This window comes from Cynara cardunculus (assembly GCF_001531365.2).
Source record: "Cynara cardunculus var. scolymus isolate 2C chromosome LG 2, CcrdV1, whole genome shotgun sequence".
Classification (NCBI taxonomy): Eukaryota; Viridiplantae; Streptophyta; class Magnoliopsida; order Asterales; family Asteraceae; genus Cynara; species Cynara cardunculus.
In genome coordinates, this window is record NC_037529.1 from 10359611 (window position 1) to 10377630 (window position 18020).

At 33.2% G+C, this 18020-nt stretch overlaps 3 protein-coding genes and 1 pseudogene across 3 annotated transcripts; all 4 read right to left on the minus strand.

Annotated features, from left to right (window-relative positions):
• Positions 1-789: 789 nt before the first annotated feature.
• LOC112508060 lies at positions 790-1446 on the minus strand (annotated as a pseudogene).
• A 4461-nt stretch (positions 1447-5907) lies between these two features.
• LOC112505890 (glycine-rich cell wall structural protein 2-like) lies at positions 5908-6398 on the minus strand. The gene has a single exon (XM_025109931.1). The coding sequence runs from the start codon at positions 6361-6363 to the stop codon at positions 5908-5910; it is 456 nt and encodes a 151-aa protein (XP_024965699.1). The 5' UTR covers positions 6364-6398.
• A 3585-nt stretch (positions 6399-9983) lies between these two features.
• On the minus strand, positions 9984-11755 carry LOC112505891 (putative glycine-rich cell wall structural protein 1). Its single transcript, XM_025109932.1, has 2 exons — positions 11706-11755; positions 9984-10631 (listed from the first exon to the last, which is right to left on the minus strand). The coding sequence occupies exons 1-2, from the start codon at positions 11753-11755 to the stop codon at positions 10205-10207; spliced, it is 477 nt and encodes a 158-aa protein (XP_024965700.1). The 3' UTR covers positions 9984-10204.
• Positions 11756-15755: 4000 nt separating this feature from the next.
• Positions 15756-16241, minus strand: LOC112508045 (glycine-rich protein 1-like). Its single transcript, XM_025112829.1, has one exon. It carries the CDS (start codon positions 16185-16187, stop codon positions 15849-15851), a length of 339 nt encoding a protein of 112 aa, XP_024968597.1. The 5' UTR covers positions 16188-16241; the 3' UTR covers positions 15756-15848.
• Between the last annotated feature and the right edge of the window lie 1779 nt (positions 16242-18020).

The window sequence follows — 18020 nt, forward strand, 5'->3', positions numbered from 1 at the left end:
GGGAGGATTTTGTTTTGAGAACTCTCTAATTAGTAAGATCTCTGAGAACCGGTGCATGCATGGTAACAAAAGTACATGTAAATAAATTTCACGTTATGAACTAAATACATATGAAACAAATATATTGTGAAACATGTGATATTGAAAATTGTGATTTTTTTATTAAAAGTGTATCTAGAATTTTTTTTTTATAAAAAACTTGATAAAAAAATTAATAAATAAATAAATCTAAAAAATGTATCAGATTTTTAAGGATTTATCTAATTCAAAATAATAATTATCCCAATTTCTAAAATTATTTTCCATTTTTTTATTTTATGTATTTTCTAATTAATCGATTATGTGGATCATGTTCCTTCTCGTTTTCTCGTAAATTAGTTAGCTACTCGTATGAATTTGTATATGGTATGACAATATTCTCTGCTAAATTTACATACTTATGTTATGTATAGTTTCAAAAGTATAGCGCTTATGCATATATAGACTCGTATATGGGTGAAAGTATTCTTACTTTTTATGTATAAATAAGTCATAACATCTGCATATCTTTTATATACAGAAAACTAATATATGTTAAAAATATTAAAGATATAGGAATTTATTAAATGTTACTAAATTTTTAATCCTTGTTTGTTTGATGTCCAACATTGCCTATTTAGCAGTGTTTTTCTCTCACTAGTTATGACAGAGATGAATCGTCTAAGAGGTTTGTAATGTATATATGTTTACTTCATCTGAATCATATAAGATTCTAAAAGATATTTAATCTTCTTATATAACATGTGACATGGATACTTGTTCTTTAATGAAGCAGACTGTTTGTCAAATGCTCAAAGTAGTAATACGTGCAACAATGGATCACTATCTTTTATCCAATTAATGGAAATCTTGAGATGTAATGGTGTTTTGATGATGAGATTGAAAAATGGGAATTGCGAGATGATTTTCCAACTAATGAAGCTAAGATTGTTGTGGAAGGGACATTGAGATGCAATTATATTAGTTGTTATTGAGGAGGTTCTTACTTCTAGATTTACCCTGTTTGCCCTTTTCCATTCACCCACTTGACTAGAGCCAGCAAAAGAACCAGCAGAGGAGCCAGCTTCTGAGTCTCCTCCTTTGGATCCTGAACTAGAACTAGTTGGAGGAGGAGCTAGATCCGGAGGAGCCTGCACCTGCCCCAGATCTTGAACCGCCATCTCCAAGTCCAATCCTGATTCCAGCACCTACACCTATCCCACCCAAATCCAAACCCAAGTCCTTTCTTGCCGCCCGACTCTCGGACACCATCAACAAAGTGGAAAGTACAAGAAAACCAACCATACTCAGTGCCTTCAGTTTCGCCATATTTGAAACCAAATGGATAGATCAATGCCTTAATTAGTTAGGCCAAATAACTTATATGTTTCTTTTGACTGTCGTGGGTATGATTAGCTTATTTAGCTTGGCTAGTGAATACTGTGGGAGAATAAATGGAAGACATGGGTGTATATATAGTGTTTTTGTGTGGGTCGGTAGCTCAATAATTAAACAAAGTGATCAAGTGGATGTATGATTAAATACATATCCACTCTTGTTAAAACTTGAAGTTCCAAATTTTGTTATTAAATCATAGAAAACCCCACTAAATCTGCAATGATAAAACTCTTACAATATCTTAGAGAGATGTTGGATTTGTTACAAATTTGTGTTTTTCAACCTTAGAGGAGTGAAGTAGTGGCTGATAATGAATTGAAAGTGGAAATCCAAATCTATCATCCATAATTCTCATCCCACTTACCTTCAAATAATGGAACTCCTCCATTGTTTCTTCATTCATATAAACAAAAAACAATCGTGAACGCGCACACAAACAAATGATAATATAATATAATACGAGTGTATGAAAAGAAATGCATGCGTTATGAAAGGACACAAATTATATAAGTAAGCAAACGATACAAATTTCATTTTTTGGAATGAGATTTTCGTAATGATAGTAAAAAAATAGCTCCTTTGAATAAAATTACCTAAACTGGCCTAAAAAAATTTGTAGTGATACATTCATAAGGATCTTGCAAAGTAAAGGTTAAACCTAAACCGATGGTTATGCTTGGTCGAGGACCGATTAGCTCTAAAGAAAATTAGTCATGGTATGGTCCAGTTTGGGAAAACTAGGGTTGACTCATTTTAGAAAAAATAAGAATCAACAATTTTAAAAGAAAATAGATGTTAAAATAACTTGTCCCATGCATAAAGGATGGACAGTTTGGTCTGTCCAAATTATAGGCCTGTTTCCATTTGGTTCGGTCCGATCCGTTAATGTTAATGTTATTTTATATACGAAGGATTGAGAGAAAGAAAGTTAAGCTGAGAAGCGTAAGAAAAGATCCGACATTTGAACACCTTTAACCTCAAACTCACTCATGAATCGCGTTTGATACAGGAATTGATTCGATGAATCCTTGTGCAGCTCATCTCGGTGCATCTTCTCCCAATGTGCATCCAAGGGTGGTGATCTCTTCTTACACTTCTCACCTTAACTCTTTCTCATCGGAACCCAACCTTATATATATATATATATATATATATATATATATATATATATAGGGGAACAATCAAATGCAAACCACCATATTTGTACAAACCGTACAAACTATCATCGTCCGTAAATTTCATTGTTTAATTTAACGAAATTGTTCACGAAATTATTTAATCTGATGAAATTGTTTTATATATGGTTGTTTCTGTGTAAAAATGAAACTGTTTCATGTATTTATCTAAAATTAATATAATAAAGACGATAATGTTCATAATTAACGGTCTCCACAAGAAAAGATCTAGCCAACCTCTTATAATTAGAAAAAATGAAAAAACAAAATTATGATTGGTTGCACAGTTTATACAAATGACTTGGTTTGCAAAAGTAAATCACCCCTATATATAGGGTCATAATCTTTGTTAACCAACTTATTATTGTTAACTTAATTTGTTAACCAAAATAGGCCAATTAGGTTTCACCAAATTTGTTKGTTTCATCCCACGTTTGTTGAATGTTGGCAGGGTCGTTCCTTGGGAAGAGTGGGTTAGTTGTATATAGTGATGGCCAAAAACTGGTCCCGCGCAAGGCCGAGCCGGTCTAAGATTTCTCATAACTGGCCATAACCGGTCCCGGTCCCAAGATTTCTCAAGTTTATCATAATTTCATGAGTTCTCAAAAGAAGACCCATATCTATCTATCTATCTATCTATCTCTCTCTCTCTCTCTCTCTCTCTCTCTCTCTCTATATATATATATATATATATATATATAGACTTGGGATCATGTGAGACCAACCTGTTTTCGTGAGACCACTTTTTTACACTTGAAACTTCACAGTAAAATGCTGTGAAGGTAACCTTCACAGTGTTTTTGCTGTGAAGGTTCGGATTTTTTTTACCTTCACAGTGTTTTCACTGTGAAGTTTCAAGTGTAAAAAGGTGGTCTCACGGGTCTCACGAAAACAGACTGGTCCCACGTGAACCCAACCCTATATATATATATATATATATATATATATATATATATATATATAAGAGCGATCAAATAAAAACCACCCTCGTTTGTGTAAACCATATAAACCAATCTCATTCATTTATTTTCTTGATCAATGGTCAAGATTAGTTTAGTTTATATTAGAAACTTAAAAATAAAAAAAATAAAAAATATTTTTTAATTAGAAAAAGGGCAAAATTGTAAAACCGTCTATATCAATAAATCGGGTATAATCATCAGTTTTCTTAATCAACCCTATTTTGAATAAGGAAACAATATTTTTAACTATTACAGTATTTAATGAATGAAATGATTTCACCGTATTTTTTACGATACACGAATAAACGTCTTTCTAGAGGAGCCATATGTTATTTTCATTTTCTTAGAAGATGGATCCGTTTCAATCTTATTATGAAATGATTTCATTGTTTGCCTATTAGATGAGACATTTGTCATTTTCATGTTTCGGTAGATGGATCCGTTTCAATCTAATTATAAAATGGTTTCACTGTTTGCTTATTACATAACATGTTCTTAACAATTATGAAATGGTTTCACTGTTTCAATCTAATTATNCTGTTTGCTTATTACATAACATGTTCTTAACAATTATGAAATGGTTTCACTGTTTCAATCTAATTATAAAATGGTTTCACTGTTTGCTTATTACACAACATGTTCTTAATAATTATGAAATGGTTTCACTGTCGTTATGAAATGGTTTTACTGTTTGCTTATTACACAACATGTTCTTAACAAAATGAAACAATTTCATCAATAATTGTTGATAAGAAAACTAGATTATGCACGAATATTATATTACGCAACCAGTTCATCCCCAAAAGTTTTATAAAACAAGCTACTTAATGAACGTTTTCACGAACCAATCTGCATACATTTCATAAAACAAGCTCCTCAATGAACGTTTTGTAAACAAATCTAACATAAATCTGTTTCACAGCTGATAATGAAATTGCTTCACTTTTTACTAATTACACAAACTTTTTCTTATCTTTTCTGAAATGATTTCACTTCCTTCACGCAACCATATCATCATGCACCCTATTCATCATGCACTCATTTCCTGATGCACTCATTTCATGCTGTATCCATTTCATAATGCACCCATTTCATTATCATTTTCACTTACTCCATGCATCAATTTCACCATATATGAAACCGGTTTCATCATGCACCCATTTCATTATCATTTTTACTTACTCCATGCACCAATTTCACCATATATGAAATCAGTTTCATCATGCACCAATTTCATAATCATTTTCACTTCATGCACCAATTTTACAATTTATGAAACCGGTTTCATGAATATTTTTTTATTCTATTACCGATTTCATGGATTTATTAATCTAATAACTTATGATTTTCATGAATCTTGTCAATAATAAACCGAGACACAATATAACAAAATCCAATTTTTAATATTATAATTTAATTAAATATTTAAATGTTATCATTTATAAAATTTTCTTTATTATGTTACCTTAATTAAGATTTATTAATAACTTTCATATTTAATAGAAAACAATGCAAATGACCAATATACCCTTAATAATTAAATTTAATTAGAAAAAATGGAATTTTCCTATTTGTCGAAATTAGTTTACATGGTTTTTAAGAATTGCACGGTTTCATTTGAACGTGCCTATATATATATGGTATATTTCAAATGCAATCATATCCATTTGTACAACCAATGCAACCCAATTAATTGAGATATTTATAGAAATGATGAGAGTTTATTTATTATGATTTGAATATTTATGGAAGATAAATATGGTTCATTAATTATGATCAATATTTTATATTAAGAAACAATCAAAACTTCTATAAAATCATATATTCATCAAATTAAATGGATGGTTGACATTGAGTTGTATTGGTTGTACAAATATAAAAGGTTGTATAATAACCAACCCCCTCTCTCTCTCTCTCTCTCTCTMTATATATATATATATATATATATAAGCCATTTTTTAGATACAAACCATACAGATCAATATTAACCGTTCACGTAGAATATTAAATCAATGTCAATGATGTAGATTAAATTGATTCTGAAATTGATTCTCAACTTTATCGGGCTAGCTACAATTGATTTTAGGTTATAATGTATAACATTTACTTAGTTGATATTTAAAGTGAATTCTGCTGTGTATAAAGTTGGATCAGAATATGACCACTTACGTAAACTGAATATATATTTCAACGCACCAACAGGCTGATACACAAACCACACTTTATGTTTTACTGAAATGACATAAATTTAAAGTGACGTAAACCACAACTATTAACTAACCACTTAAACAACCATCCATGCATGCATAACTTATATACTAAAACCTTTCAAGGAATTAAACCACAATGTTTCTTTATTTGCGATCTCCACCTCCTCCATGCCCAGACCCATATCCACTTCCTTCCCCTGAACCCTCACCAGATCCTCCTCCACGTCCACCACCTCCTCCACCACCGCTGCCGCCACCACCACCACCACCCCTTCCCCGTCCTCCTGAACCAGATCCAGCTCTAGAGCCAGCAGAAGAACCTGCAGAGGAGCCAGCTTCTGAGTCTCCTCCTCCAGATCCGGAACTAGAACTAGAACTAGAGCTCGAGCTGGAGGAGGAGCTAGAACCTGATGAGCCTGAGCCTGCACCTGCACCAGACCCTGAACCACCACCTCCAAGTCCAATCCCAATTCCAGCGCCTATACCTATCCCACCCAAATCCAACCCCAAGTCCTTTCTTGCCACACGACTCTCGGACACCATGATCAAAGTGGAAAGTACAACCAAACCAGCCAGACTTAGTGCCTTCAGTTTCGCCATATTTGAAGCCAAATGGAGGGCTTAATTATATAGGCCAAATAACTTTTGTTTTTTTGTTGTGGGTATGATTACCTGATTGCTTGGGTAGTGAATGTGGGAGAATGAATGGAAGGCATGGGTGTATTTATAGTTGTGTTTGGGTGAGTGGGTGGGTGAAGTGGTGGAGATATGGATTTATATATGATGAACATTTTGTATGTTGAAAGATAGGTATTAATTAGCTAGTGAAGACTCCACTCTTTTCAATCACACATATTTAATACGTGGTCTTTTGTTAAAACACTATATATGTTTTTTAATCTTGAAAAATATATACATATATATTGAAGTGTGAGATAAGCAAAGACTTGTGGCTGAGAAAGGGTGTAGCATCAAAGTGGAGATCCATCTGGTGGCCATGTCGATCAGTTATCATCATTCTCATTCTTGCCAAACCCACAATCCTCCACTTCTCATGAAGTAGTGGAACTCGTGGTTTAATCATATACAATATATATGCATATATACACATATTCATATATATTAAATGTATATATACATATACATATATATGAGATTCAAGCGATAACACCCTTATTTTATAAGAATGTGAGAATATTTATACACCTTCTTTCAAAAAATTATTAATTAACCAATAATTAATATTAAAAGAAAATAAAGTAAGTAATTAAAGATAATCATGTGATTTCGTATTATCTATAATCTTTGTGACATACTTATACCTAAAATTACATAGGAATAATATACTCATTGATATCAAATCATTATCACAATAAAATCAGATGATAAACAAGCAGAGCAATGATTGTAGATGTAATCATCATTGATTTACGATTATCACAACATTATCATAACGTTATCACAAAAAATCAGAGTATTGTGGCCTTGTTGACATTACCGAGGAACTTATATGTCTTCATTGGCTTTTATTTGATATTTGTATTACGTGTATACGTAGTTTTCTCCAACAGAACCTAATCTCTTTTCATGCTCTTGTTTCTAGACTCAATATAATTGGTTCTCCCTAGACCCTCTTTGACTTTGACGTAGTTCTAATTTGCTAGTTGATATGCATAACTTTACTTCCTTTTCTCTCTGTTTTATTTGAATCTGCACGTTGTATCTCTATACTTTTATTGATGGCTTCCAATTGTCTCAAAATCAATCTTCATCGTCATCATTAGTTACCGTTTCTTACACAAACTAACAACATATATATATATATATATATATATATATATATATGAATTCATATTTTTTCTTCACTTGTCATTTATATTTGTTGTATTTAATTAATTGCAGCATTTTACGGTTTTTAACATAAATAAAGAACCCATTAAAACCAAAAACCACACATCCTCCTTTGAGTCTATCAATTACGTACAAACTTTTCTATTCAATTACTGTTATATAGATCAAGTAGTTTGTCTAATGGGCCGTTTATTAAGCACTTACCTGGTAAGTGCTTACTGGTTAAATTTAACACTATTATTTACTTATCGAGTAAGATTTTGGTCCATCATAATGACATCGTATGCAACAATTTACCCGGTAAGCACTTACTGTGTGGTAAGAGTCGTTGTCTTCACTTACTGGATAAGACTTTTGGTCTTTGTCTCGCTCTTACTGGGTAAGATTCTTGGTCCTTACCATATTCATCCGGTATGATAGTGTGACTTGGTAAGCGCTTACCCGGATAAGCATTTGATAAACGGCCCCTAAATCAGTTGTCTTCCTTGTCTTATATATTAATAGATGTACTTCAATTCCACTTGCAAGTGCAACAAAAATTTATGGGTTGATCCACAAACATATATCTCTAGAAAAAAATAATTGTTCTCTCCCCTTGTATTCTTTCATGTTCCTCCAATCAAATCTCAACATTTACATATAGGCAGTGTTCAAAAAGGCGTATCATGGCGTGCGCCATGGCACGATATTGAACAAGATGTATCTCCGTTGTTACGAAATGCTCATAGCATTTCTGTAACGTGTGGCTCACACCATGGCATCTTGGGTCCGACATGGTGCGTCGCGATGCGAGTTTTTTGTAACACGTGATTTTTCCAAAAAAATATTTTTTTTTTGTTTTTAATTTTTTATCTTTTATGCTTTTACATTTTTAACTTTAGATTTTACATTTTTATAGATCTAACTAATCACATCACTCACAGTTTCATAAATTCATAAATGTTATAGACTCACGGTTAAAATAACATAAAAATTACCTTTCTAAGTTCTATTTTGAATACTTAATCAAAAACCTAGTTTTATAATAATAATCTATATGATTTTTCTCTTTTAATATGAATATACATTTTTTTTAATATCATTACTAGATTATATAATATATAAAAAACATAAATAATTATATATATGATATACAAATTTGTCGTCTTATGTCATGCCTTGAAAAACATCTTATGTCATGCCTTGAGGCTTGATCTCGCCATCACGCCAAGCCTCACGCCTTTTTGAACCTTGCATATAGGTAAAAGGCTAACACGTAAAGTTTTTAGGGGGCGATTATAATTATCGGTGGTGCATAAATTTAAATTAGATGGTACTAGGAGAGAGAGAGAGAGAGTATAGATGTTTTATTGTATGGAGTAGGTGTGAACATTGATTGATTGACGTCGGGTTGAAGACATTTGAAAAACTCAACTCAATATTTACAGTTTAAAAAGACCGTACACAACTCAAACAAAAGTATAACTCAATCCAAACCAAATCATATAGGCGAGTCAAGTTGAAACATTTGTACATTGAAATATTCTCTTATGTTTGTTATCTTGAATTTAGTGTTTTCTGTACTCATAATTCTTTTATTCATCATCAATTAATTGGTAGAGCTTATCCATAACCCTTCTTAATTAAGTAGACAGTCATTCAAGTGTTTTTCTTAAATTTCACATATATGATTACATTTACTGAACAAATATATGAATGAGTTATATAGAGATGAATAATAGAATTAAAATATATGTATATGAAGAGTCTACTAATGGTGTAAAGGTCTAACACCATATTAAATCCAAAAAATAAAATGATAATAGGTTTATCGGATTGGTTTAGGTTCAAATGACTCTAACTCAATTCTAACCCGGTATCTATCACTACAACAAATAGATTTTAGAGGACCCCTAAAATGATAAAGCATCCTAAAAGAATACTTATAGGACATAAGTTTATAAGACCAAACCAAAAAACGTCTTATTTAAAAATGATACAATAAGTTTATAGAATGCTTTTAGTCATTTTAACAAATTTATTAAGACACTTCTAAATAATGTGTCGTGTTAATTATTTTATACGACACTATTTAAAAGAGCATCTTATAAATAAAAATGTTCTATATATGAAAAGATGAGTTTATAGGACACTTCTCAAAATATAGCTAATATGATACTTTATTTTAAAAACGTCGTAAAAAACTTGTTAAAACGCCTAAAAACATTCTATAAACTTATTGTAACGCTTTTAAATATGATGATTTTTTGGTTTGGTCCTGTAAACTTGTGTCCTATAAAGTATTTTTTTGAAATGCTTTTTTTTTTATACATCATATAAAATCAATTTTATTATAATGGTTTGAATATTTTATAAAATACCTCACAAAATAAGTCCATAAGAAATAGTAGGTTATAGCATGAACAAAGAGAGTGAATATTACAATGAGAGTACCATTAAACCCACACTTTTGTGTTGCACTAAATCACCCCAACATGAGACTAGCTAATAACCATACATAGCCTAAAAGCCACAAATTACATAATTAACCATTTAACATGCACGCATGCATGCATACCTTATTCATAAACCTTCTAAAAAAAGACACCAATTATTTGCGATCTCCACCACCTCCATGTCCAGACCCATGTCCACTTCCCTCCCCAGAACCCTCACCTGACCCTCCTCCACGTCCACCACCACCACCGCCACCACCTCCGCCACCACCACCGCCACCACCTTTTCCCCGACCTCCTGAACCAGATCCAGCATGAGAACCGGCAGATGAGCCAGCTTCTGATCCTGCTCCACCTCCTCCTCGGGATCCTGAACTCGAGCTAGAACTAGAGCTAGAGGAGCTGGAGGAAGAGCTAGACCCAGAGCCTGCACCTGCACCAGACCCTGAACCCCCTCCTCCCAATCCAATCCCAATTCCAGCACCTATACCTATCCCACCCAAATCTAACCCCAGGTCCTTTCTTGCCACCCGACTCTCCGACACCATGACTAAAGTTGAAAGTAGAAGCAAACTGGCCAGACTTAATGCCTTGAGTTTCGCCATAGATGCCTTGAGCTAGCCAAAAATGGAAGCCTTGAATATTAAAACAAATTGATGGTTAGCTAATTGCTTAGTGATTCCTATACAAGGCATATATAGGTCTATTTATAGTTGTCACGAGGATATCTAGGGGTGGGTGAATAAATATTAATCAAAAGCTTTAAGTGATGAATACATGGATTCATGATTAACATTGGCGTTTTGGTTTTGTCAAGTGGTGAATGACATATTTGTCCCTACCATTGTTGAATTTTAAAGTTCAATATTTCCCATTAAATCATATAAGAATTCGTTTCATCCTTTTTTTAATTTGAAAAATGAAGAGATCTCATCTTAACAACAACAAACCAACCATCGATTCATGGTTCCTATATCACACAAGATCGAACTTGAATCTAACTTAGAAAAATAAGGTATAACTTCGATCATCGGTATATATATATATATATATATATATATATATAATGAATTTCAAGAAGTTAAAAATAGCTTTAATTATTCGAAAATGGATGGTTTATGTTTCTTACCCTAAAGAAATAGATTCAGGTGTGAAAGAAGCAAAGAGTTGTGGGTGAGAAAAAGATGTAGCATGCGAGTGGAGATTGATGTAGTGGCCAAAGTTAAGCATGATTGGCAAAATGTGGTGGCTCAACCCACGATTCTTTCACTTTAATTATATCATAGTGGAACTCTGCAATTATTAATTTACTGAAAATGAATGAATACAAAATCAGCCATGCAAATCAGATCTTCCAAATGAAGAAGAAGATAAGGATGCTTCCGTGCAGCCGACGTTTAAAAAATACCATCATTGTTTTCAAACAGGTGTTAATTTCGAATATGCAGTTTAATTTTCTAGTCTAACTTTATTTACAAATTTCGATTCAGGCCCATGATTTTCTTAAATTGTTAGGGATTTTGACTATGGATGCAAAAATATACAGTATTGACCATGCAAAAGGGTGATCCTTTTAGTTGTTGGTGATTTTAGTGTCTGTCAATTATTTTGGTGTAATTGTGATTTACATGAGATAGACCTAGTGATGAGGCAAACATAAGCGAGTTAGCATTTATTTTATCAAAAAGATGTGATTTATAATACATGAAATTAAGATTTGATTTTGCTTGATTTCTAGGAGTTAGTGGCTGATTCTTTTGCAAACTAAGTTGTTCTTGTTTTAGCTTTGTTTGTTTGAGTTTTTTTTGTATTTGCTCTGTTTAAAGAGCCCAGTAGTACGAATAAAATTGTTTGGTTGCCGAGATGACTTGAGAGAAAGTTAACAATGGTTGGATAGAGAGACCAAAACTATTTGTAGCTATTCGAGTTTTTAAAGTTTAAGGATGATATAAAAAAATAGATGAGATTTTGTCCCATAAATCCGTGACTAGAAACCAAGTGGTATCAGAGCTCTATCTTATTGGGGCTTGTTTGAGTGCAACCAAGGGAAGATAGAGACAATCGAATGGCAGAAAACAGTTGTTCTAGCATATTTGTGGTACTAGCCATACCAAAGTTTGAAGGGCATTGCAATCATTGGGCCAAGCTGATGAAAAAATTATTCGATTGAATAAGTATCGGGATCTCATCGAGAAAAGGATCAACAAGCCTGTAGAGGGAAAAGTACCCATTGATGCACAACAAAAGGTTATCAATGAATAGACCTTGAAGGACCTGAACCTCAAGAATTTCATGTACCAAGCCATAGATAGAGACATACTTGATACCATCCTCAACACCAAGACAAGTAAACAAATTTGGAATTGCATGAAGCAGAAGTTTCAGGGATCCACTAGGGTTAATATGAAGGAAGGAGAGACAGTGCTATTTTGCAAGAACTCTTGCAATTATTGCTAAGAAGATAAAGGTGTGTAGAGAACAATGTGTCGCTTAAGGCGGAAAATCCATAATATATATATATATATATATAGAGAGAGAGAGAGAGAGAGAGAGGAGGGGGGGGGAAGAGGGAGAGAGAGGTAGGTTCATACGAGAATGATATTTATTTAAAAAAAATTAGAGAATGACCAAATTACATACAACATCACATGTAATTTTACATTAATGGCCAAAAAATGTGCAGATGACCTTATGGCCACATGGCAAGATCACATGAATCACATGTGATTTTGAACATGATGTTAATGTAAAAAAATTACATATGATTCGACCATTCTTTTATTTTCTTTAAATATGTATCATTCTCGTATGAACCCGACTCTCTCTCTCTCTCTCTCTTTATATATATATATATGTATATATATATATATATGTATATATTATGTGTGTGTGTGTCTATGTCAGTGTCTTGAACAATAATGATTGAGTTATTAACATTATAAATTCATATAAAACGATAAACAAAAGAAGAACCATGAAGTAATAATTTGATATCAAATATACAAAGTAAGTCACTGTTTACAGTTCCTCTTTGGTAATCAAAAAGCAAAATCGAAGTCACGAAATCAAGATTTTACAAATAAAAGTAATCAAACAATATTTGTTGTACATTGAGAAGTAATTTAGGGTTTTTCTTTCTTTTTCTCCGTTTTCTTGATTAAGCATTTGGCCTGTATAAACTATAAAACTATATTTACATTTACTCCTATTTAACGTTATATCACTTGTAACGTTATATTTCTTGTAACACCATATCATGCCATAACGATCTTCACGCCTTACATCCACACCAAGGGGGTCAACGTGGCGGCATGGTCGTGCCTCAACGCCATAACACGTTTTTTAGAACATTGGTAGAGAAGCGGTTCAAGAGAAACTAACTACGTAGAAGATCTTGCAGTCAATGACGTCCAAGTTCAACCATGTGGTGTGTTCAATCAAAGAGTTGAACAACTTGGACACACTTACCTTGGAAGAATTGCATAATAGTCTCTTAGTTCATGAGCAGAGAATGAAAGCTGGTGGTGAGGAGGAACAAGCTCTTAAAGTGGCAGGTGATGAAAAAGGTATGAGAACTAGAGGAGATGAAAGAGGTACGAGAGCTCAAGATACACAAGAGGAAGAAACGTGGTTCTTAGATTCCAGGTGTTCTAATCATGACAGGTAGTAGGAAGTAGTTTACTGTTGGATTTATGTGCAAGGAACAAGACTGTTTGGTGTTAACTATATTATTGATTGCATATGAACTTATGGGGTCACAGACAAATAGCAATAATGATACCAATTAAATAATATATATGATATATTATGATTTAATCAAAAAGAGTAAAAGTTTCTTACATAATTATTTGGCTAAGTGAGTCAAAATAATGTCTAAGAAATAAAATGGGGGAAATTAGTTATATCCATATGATTAATTAATTAAAGGATTTTATTATTTAATAGAGTTTGAATAATATTAAATGGGCCAAGTTAGTTTAATTAGATTAAACTAAAAAGAAAAAGGCAAAGAGCCCATATGATGAAAAAGCCCACGAAAGCGGTTATAAAAGGAATAGGATTTAGGAGATTAGGGTTTAACCTAATCTTTTGCTCCTCTATACTTCCTTGGATCGATTTTCAGTCAAGAAGAGGAAGAGAACTTCTGTTTTGATTGAAGTACGGACTAGCATCCGATTGGTATCGCTCGTGTGGATACCAATAGAGGCGTTTTTGCTTGAATGCTTGTTTCTACATTAGATTCTTGCAGATCTAAGAGGTAAGATTCAGATCTTGTCGTTCTTAGTTTTATCTTTTGGTAGATGTATTCTACTCAATCGGATCTTGGCTTTTGGAAATCATTTTACATAAAGTTTTTTTGTTTTTCCGCTACGTTGATTTTATGTTGTTTGTTTAAAAGGTTTCAAACATTTCCTTGATTTCCAACATTTACAAACCTGGACAACCAGTTCAAACACTCTGTAAGGTCAGGAAATGGCACAAGAATGAAGGTGGAAGGGAGGGGGAGTATAAAACTTTAGTTTGAAGGAAGAACTCATGTCATCAGCAATGTGTATTTTGTACCCGAATTGATCACAAATCTATTCAGCATAGGCAACTACAAGAGAAACAACGATCCGACTATATGATAAGTTTTATTGATGATTTTAGCATAAACAACAGAATTAAGAGACAGTTGACTGCAGTCTATATGCCTCAACAAAACGGGGTGGCGAATCGAAAAATCAAATCATTATGAACACAGTCTGATGTTTATTGGCTGAGAAGAGAATGCTAAATAACTTTAGGGTCAAGCAGCTCGATGGACAACGCACATTCTTAACAGCTATCCGTCTATACTTTTGAAAGACAATATTCCACATGAAGTTGGTTCAATATAAAGCCCAATCTAGAATATTTTAAGGTGTTAGGATGTAGATGGCATGCACACATTCCTAATCAAAAAGAGTCAATCTACTATGACAACTCTTAAAACAATATGACTATTTTGTTAATACATCAGGTATATTCTGATCAATTTCGTGATTTCCCTTAAAAATAATTCATAGTATTTGTGATATATAATAATATGTTTAAATGCAAAAATATTCAATATTGGACTTATTTTAAAGGTATTGACAAGACGATTATAACTGTGTAGTTAGTTTTAAAAATATATTTTTTAATGTGTTATAGTTAATATACGATTGTATAGATTAATATAATAAAGATATAAAAATATAAAATGAAAAAAAAATATAATGTATAAAGTAAATTAAATAACCACCTATAAAGATATAAAATGTACTTTAAAAATTAAAAACAGTTTTAGATCACCGGTGTATGTAGATTAATATATTTAAGAACCCCTTTATTTATTTTTCTAAACTATGTATTTTTACATAAAGTACTTAATATTATATCATGACAAACAAATTACAATAGGAACCAAAATAAGAAGGCCAATAATCTCGTAAACGGTTTCGATTATGATAAGTCTATATTTTGAAAGTATATAATATTTATAAACCGACAAATATTCATACACATTTCGCATATTTAATAAGGTTTAATCCCTTAATTTTTAGGAATATTAAGATTTACTGGTAAACCGAATCCAATTGGACCAATGACTTTTGTGGGTCAAATTACATCATAAGGTCGTTTGTATCGCATGTATATATAGAAAATTTAATATAATATTACAAAAAAAACGTTTGATTTTATCTTAAGTACAAACAGGTAAAACCACCATTTATTTATTTAAATAAATACAAATATGGTGATATATTGTTTTTAACATCTCATATAAAACATCTACTAATTGCCACCTCGGTGTCCTGATCCCGCATAGGACCCTGCCGACGATCCTGCTTCAGAACCACCTCCACTAGAGCCACCATTGCTCGAGCTCGAGGAGCTTGACGAGGAAGAAGAGCTAGACCTGGATCCTGAACCAGATCCAGATCCAGATCCAGCCCCTGCTCCAGAACCGCTCCCACCACCTCCTAAACCAATCCCAACCCCTGCCCCAACCCCGACACCAACGCCACCAAGATCCACACCTAGATCCTTGCGGGCAACTCGTCCCTCGACGCACAAAATGGCCGAAGAAGCAAGAAGCAAAGCAAAGAGTAGTAGGAACCTCATGAATGCCATAATGCTTGGATTGATTTACTTGGATGAAGAGAAGAGAAGGTCGAAATGTAGTAATTGAAGATATGAAATGAATGTAGAGATGGTACGTTGATGTATTTATAGTGGTTCCGTATGGTGGATTGGAATGGGCAGTTGGGCACGGAGGGAGTGAAAATGAAGTGGAGAAATGGAAGTGGTTAGTGGACTCCAAAAAGTCAAAATTCTTGTGGTTGATATAACCTACAGTCTTTAGGGTTAAAGGGTTTTTGACATGTGTCTGCCGACCCATTTGATTGATTTCACCACTATAATGTTTTGGTTTTCAAGCTAAATACTAACACTGCATTTTAAAAATATTATTTAATAAACAATTAAATATTTAATGTATTATTTAAGGATAGTAAAATAAACGTATTTAACTAAAATCAATCATTAGCAAAGTAAGGGATGTTTGGTTTATGGAATTTGGTGGAATTGGAAGGAATTAGAATGTCCAAATCTTTGACCAAATTTCAAATGTCATGTTCGGTTCACATAATAGATGTGAAGAAATCCTTTCAATTCCAACAAATTCCTTAATTCATTGATTTCACAATTCCACCGCATATACCACGGATTTCAAATTTCAGTCCGACAAATTCCTTGGCCCTCATCCATTCATCGACGCTGTATCTCGATTTGCTCTGTTCTGCTATGCTCGATCTCTTTTGCTCGATCTCGTTTAAAACTAAGAATGGCAACGGGCCAAGTTCGGGCCGGTTATTGGTATCCCCGTCCCAGAAACCGATAACTAAAACCGTCCCTTTGACTGCCCCGATCCCCGTCGGGTCCCCGCGGTTTCCCTGATCCCTGTTGGGGAACCCGTTAAGGTAAAAATCCTCTTTTTCCCTTTCACCGTTGGCTATAACCGAACCCGAAACCGAAACCGAAACCTGAAACAGATTTAAAAAAAATTACAATATGTTAATTTTCACAAGTAAAAGTAAATTACAATTTTTTTTAAAGATACAAGTTTAAATGTCTCAAACATGTTACTATTTTCTTTTAATGATATTATATATATATATATATATATATATATATATGTGTGTGTGTGTGTATGTATAAATTAAAATTAATATATATACACATATCAATCCGCGCCGGCCAGGCCGATGATCACCGTCCCCACCCCTGTCCCCGTTAAAATCCCCGAAGTTGTCCCCGATCCCCACCCCGTCCCCGATAAGATGTCCCCGAACTCAGCCTGAAAGTTTTGGTTTTTGGTTTTCACCATCGGTTTCGGTTTTTTTTGTCTGTACTTTTCTCGTTGAATTCTGTGAAAGAAACAAAAAAATTCCAATTCCGTTAAGAATTCCATTCTAATTCCATCCAACCAAACACAATCAAAAGACATGGTCAAATTTCATCAAATTCCATGAATTCCAATTCCATCGAATTTCATTCTACGAACCAAACGCCCCCTAATTCTAAACTGAATATCGTTTCATACGAAGCAAAATAATATATATTATATTTCGAAAGAATTTGGAAATAGAAAGAAAACTAAAGTTATGTCTCTGATTGTAGACATGTATACAAAAGAATATTCAACCGTGCCACTAAATAGTTTCATCATCATATCATATCTATGACTTCTCGACGTTGAACCCAATTACTTCCTAATAAGAACCGAGTCTCTAAAATCCCGCCAAAATCCAGATCCTACAATCTTGGGCCATGGTAGAAAGAAATGACGGCCACACATTGAATATGGGTGAACTGTATAGAAAACGATATACAGAACTTGGATAATTAATGGATCGTGAACGGAATTATCGTCCATAAACAATATTTTGACCATTTTTCGGTCTT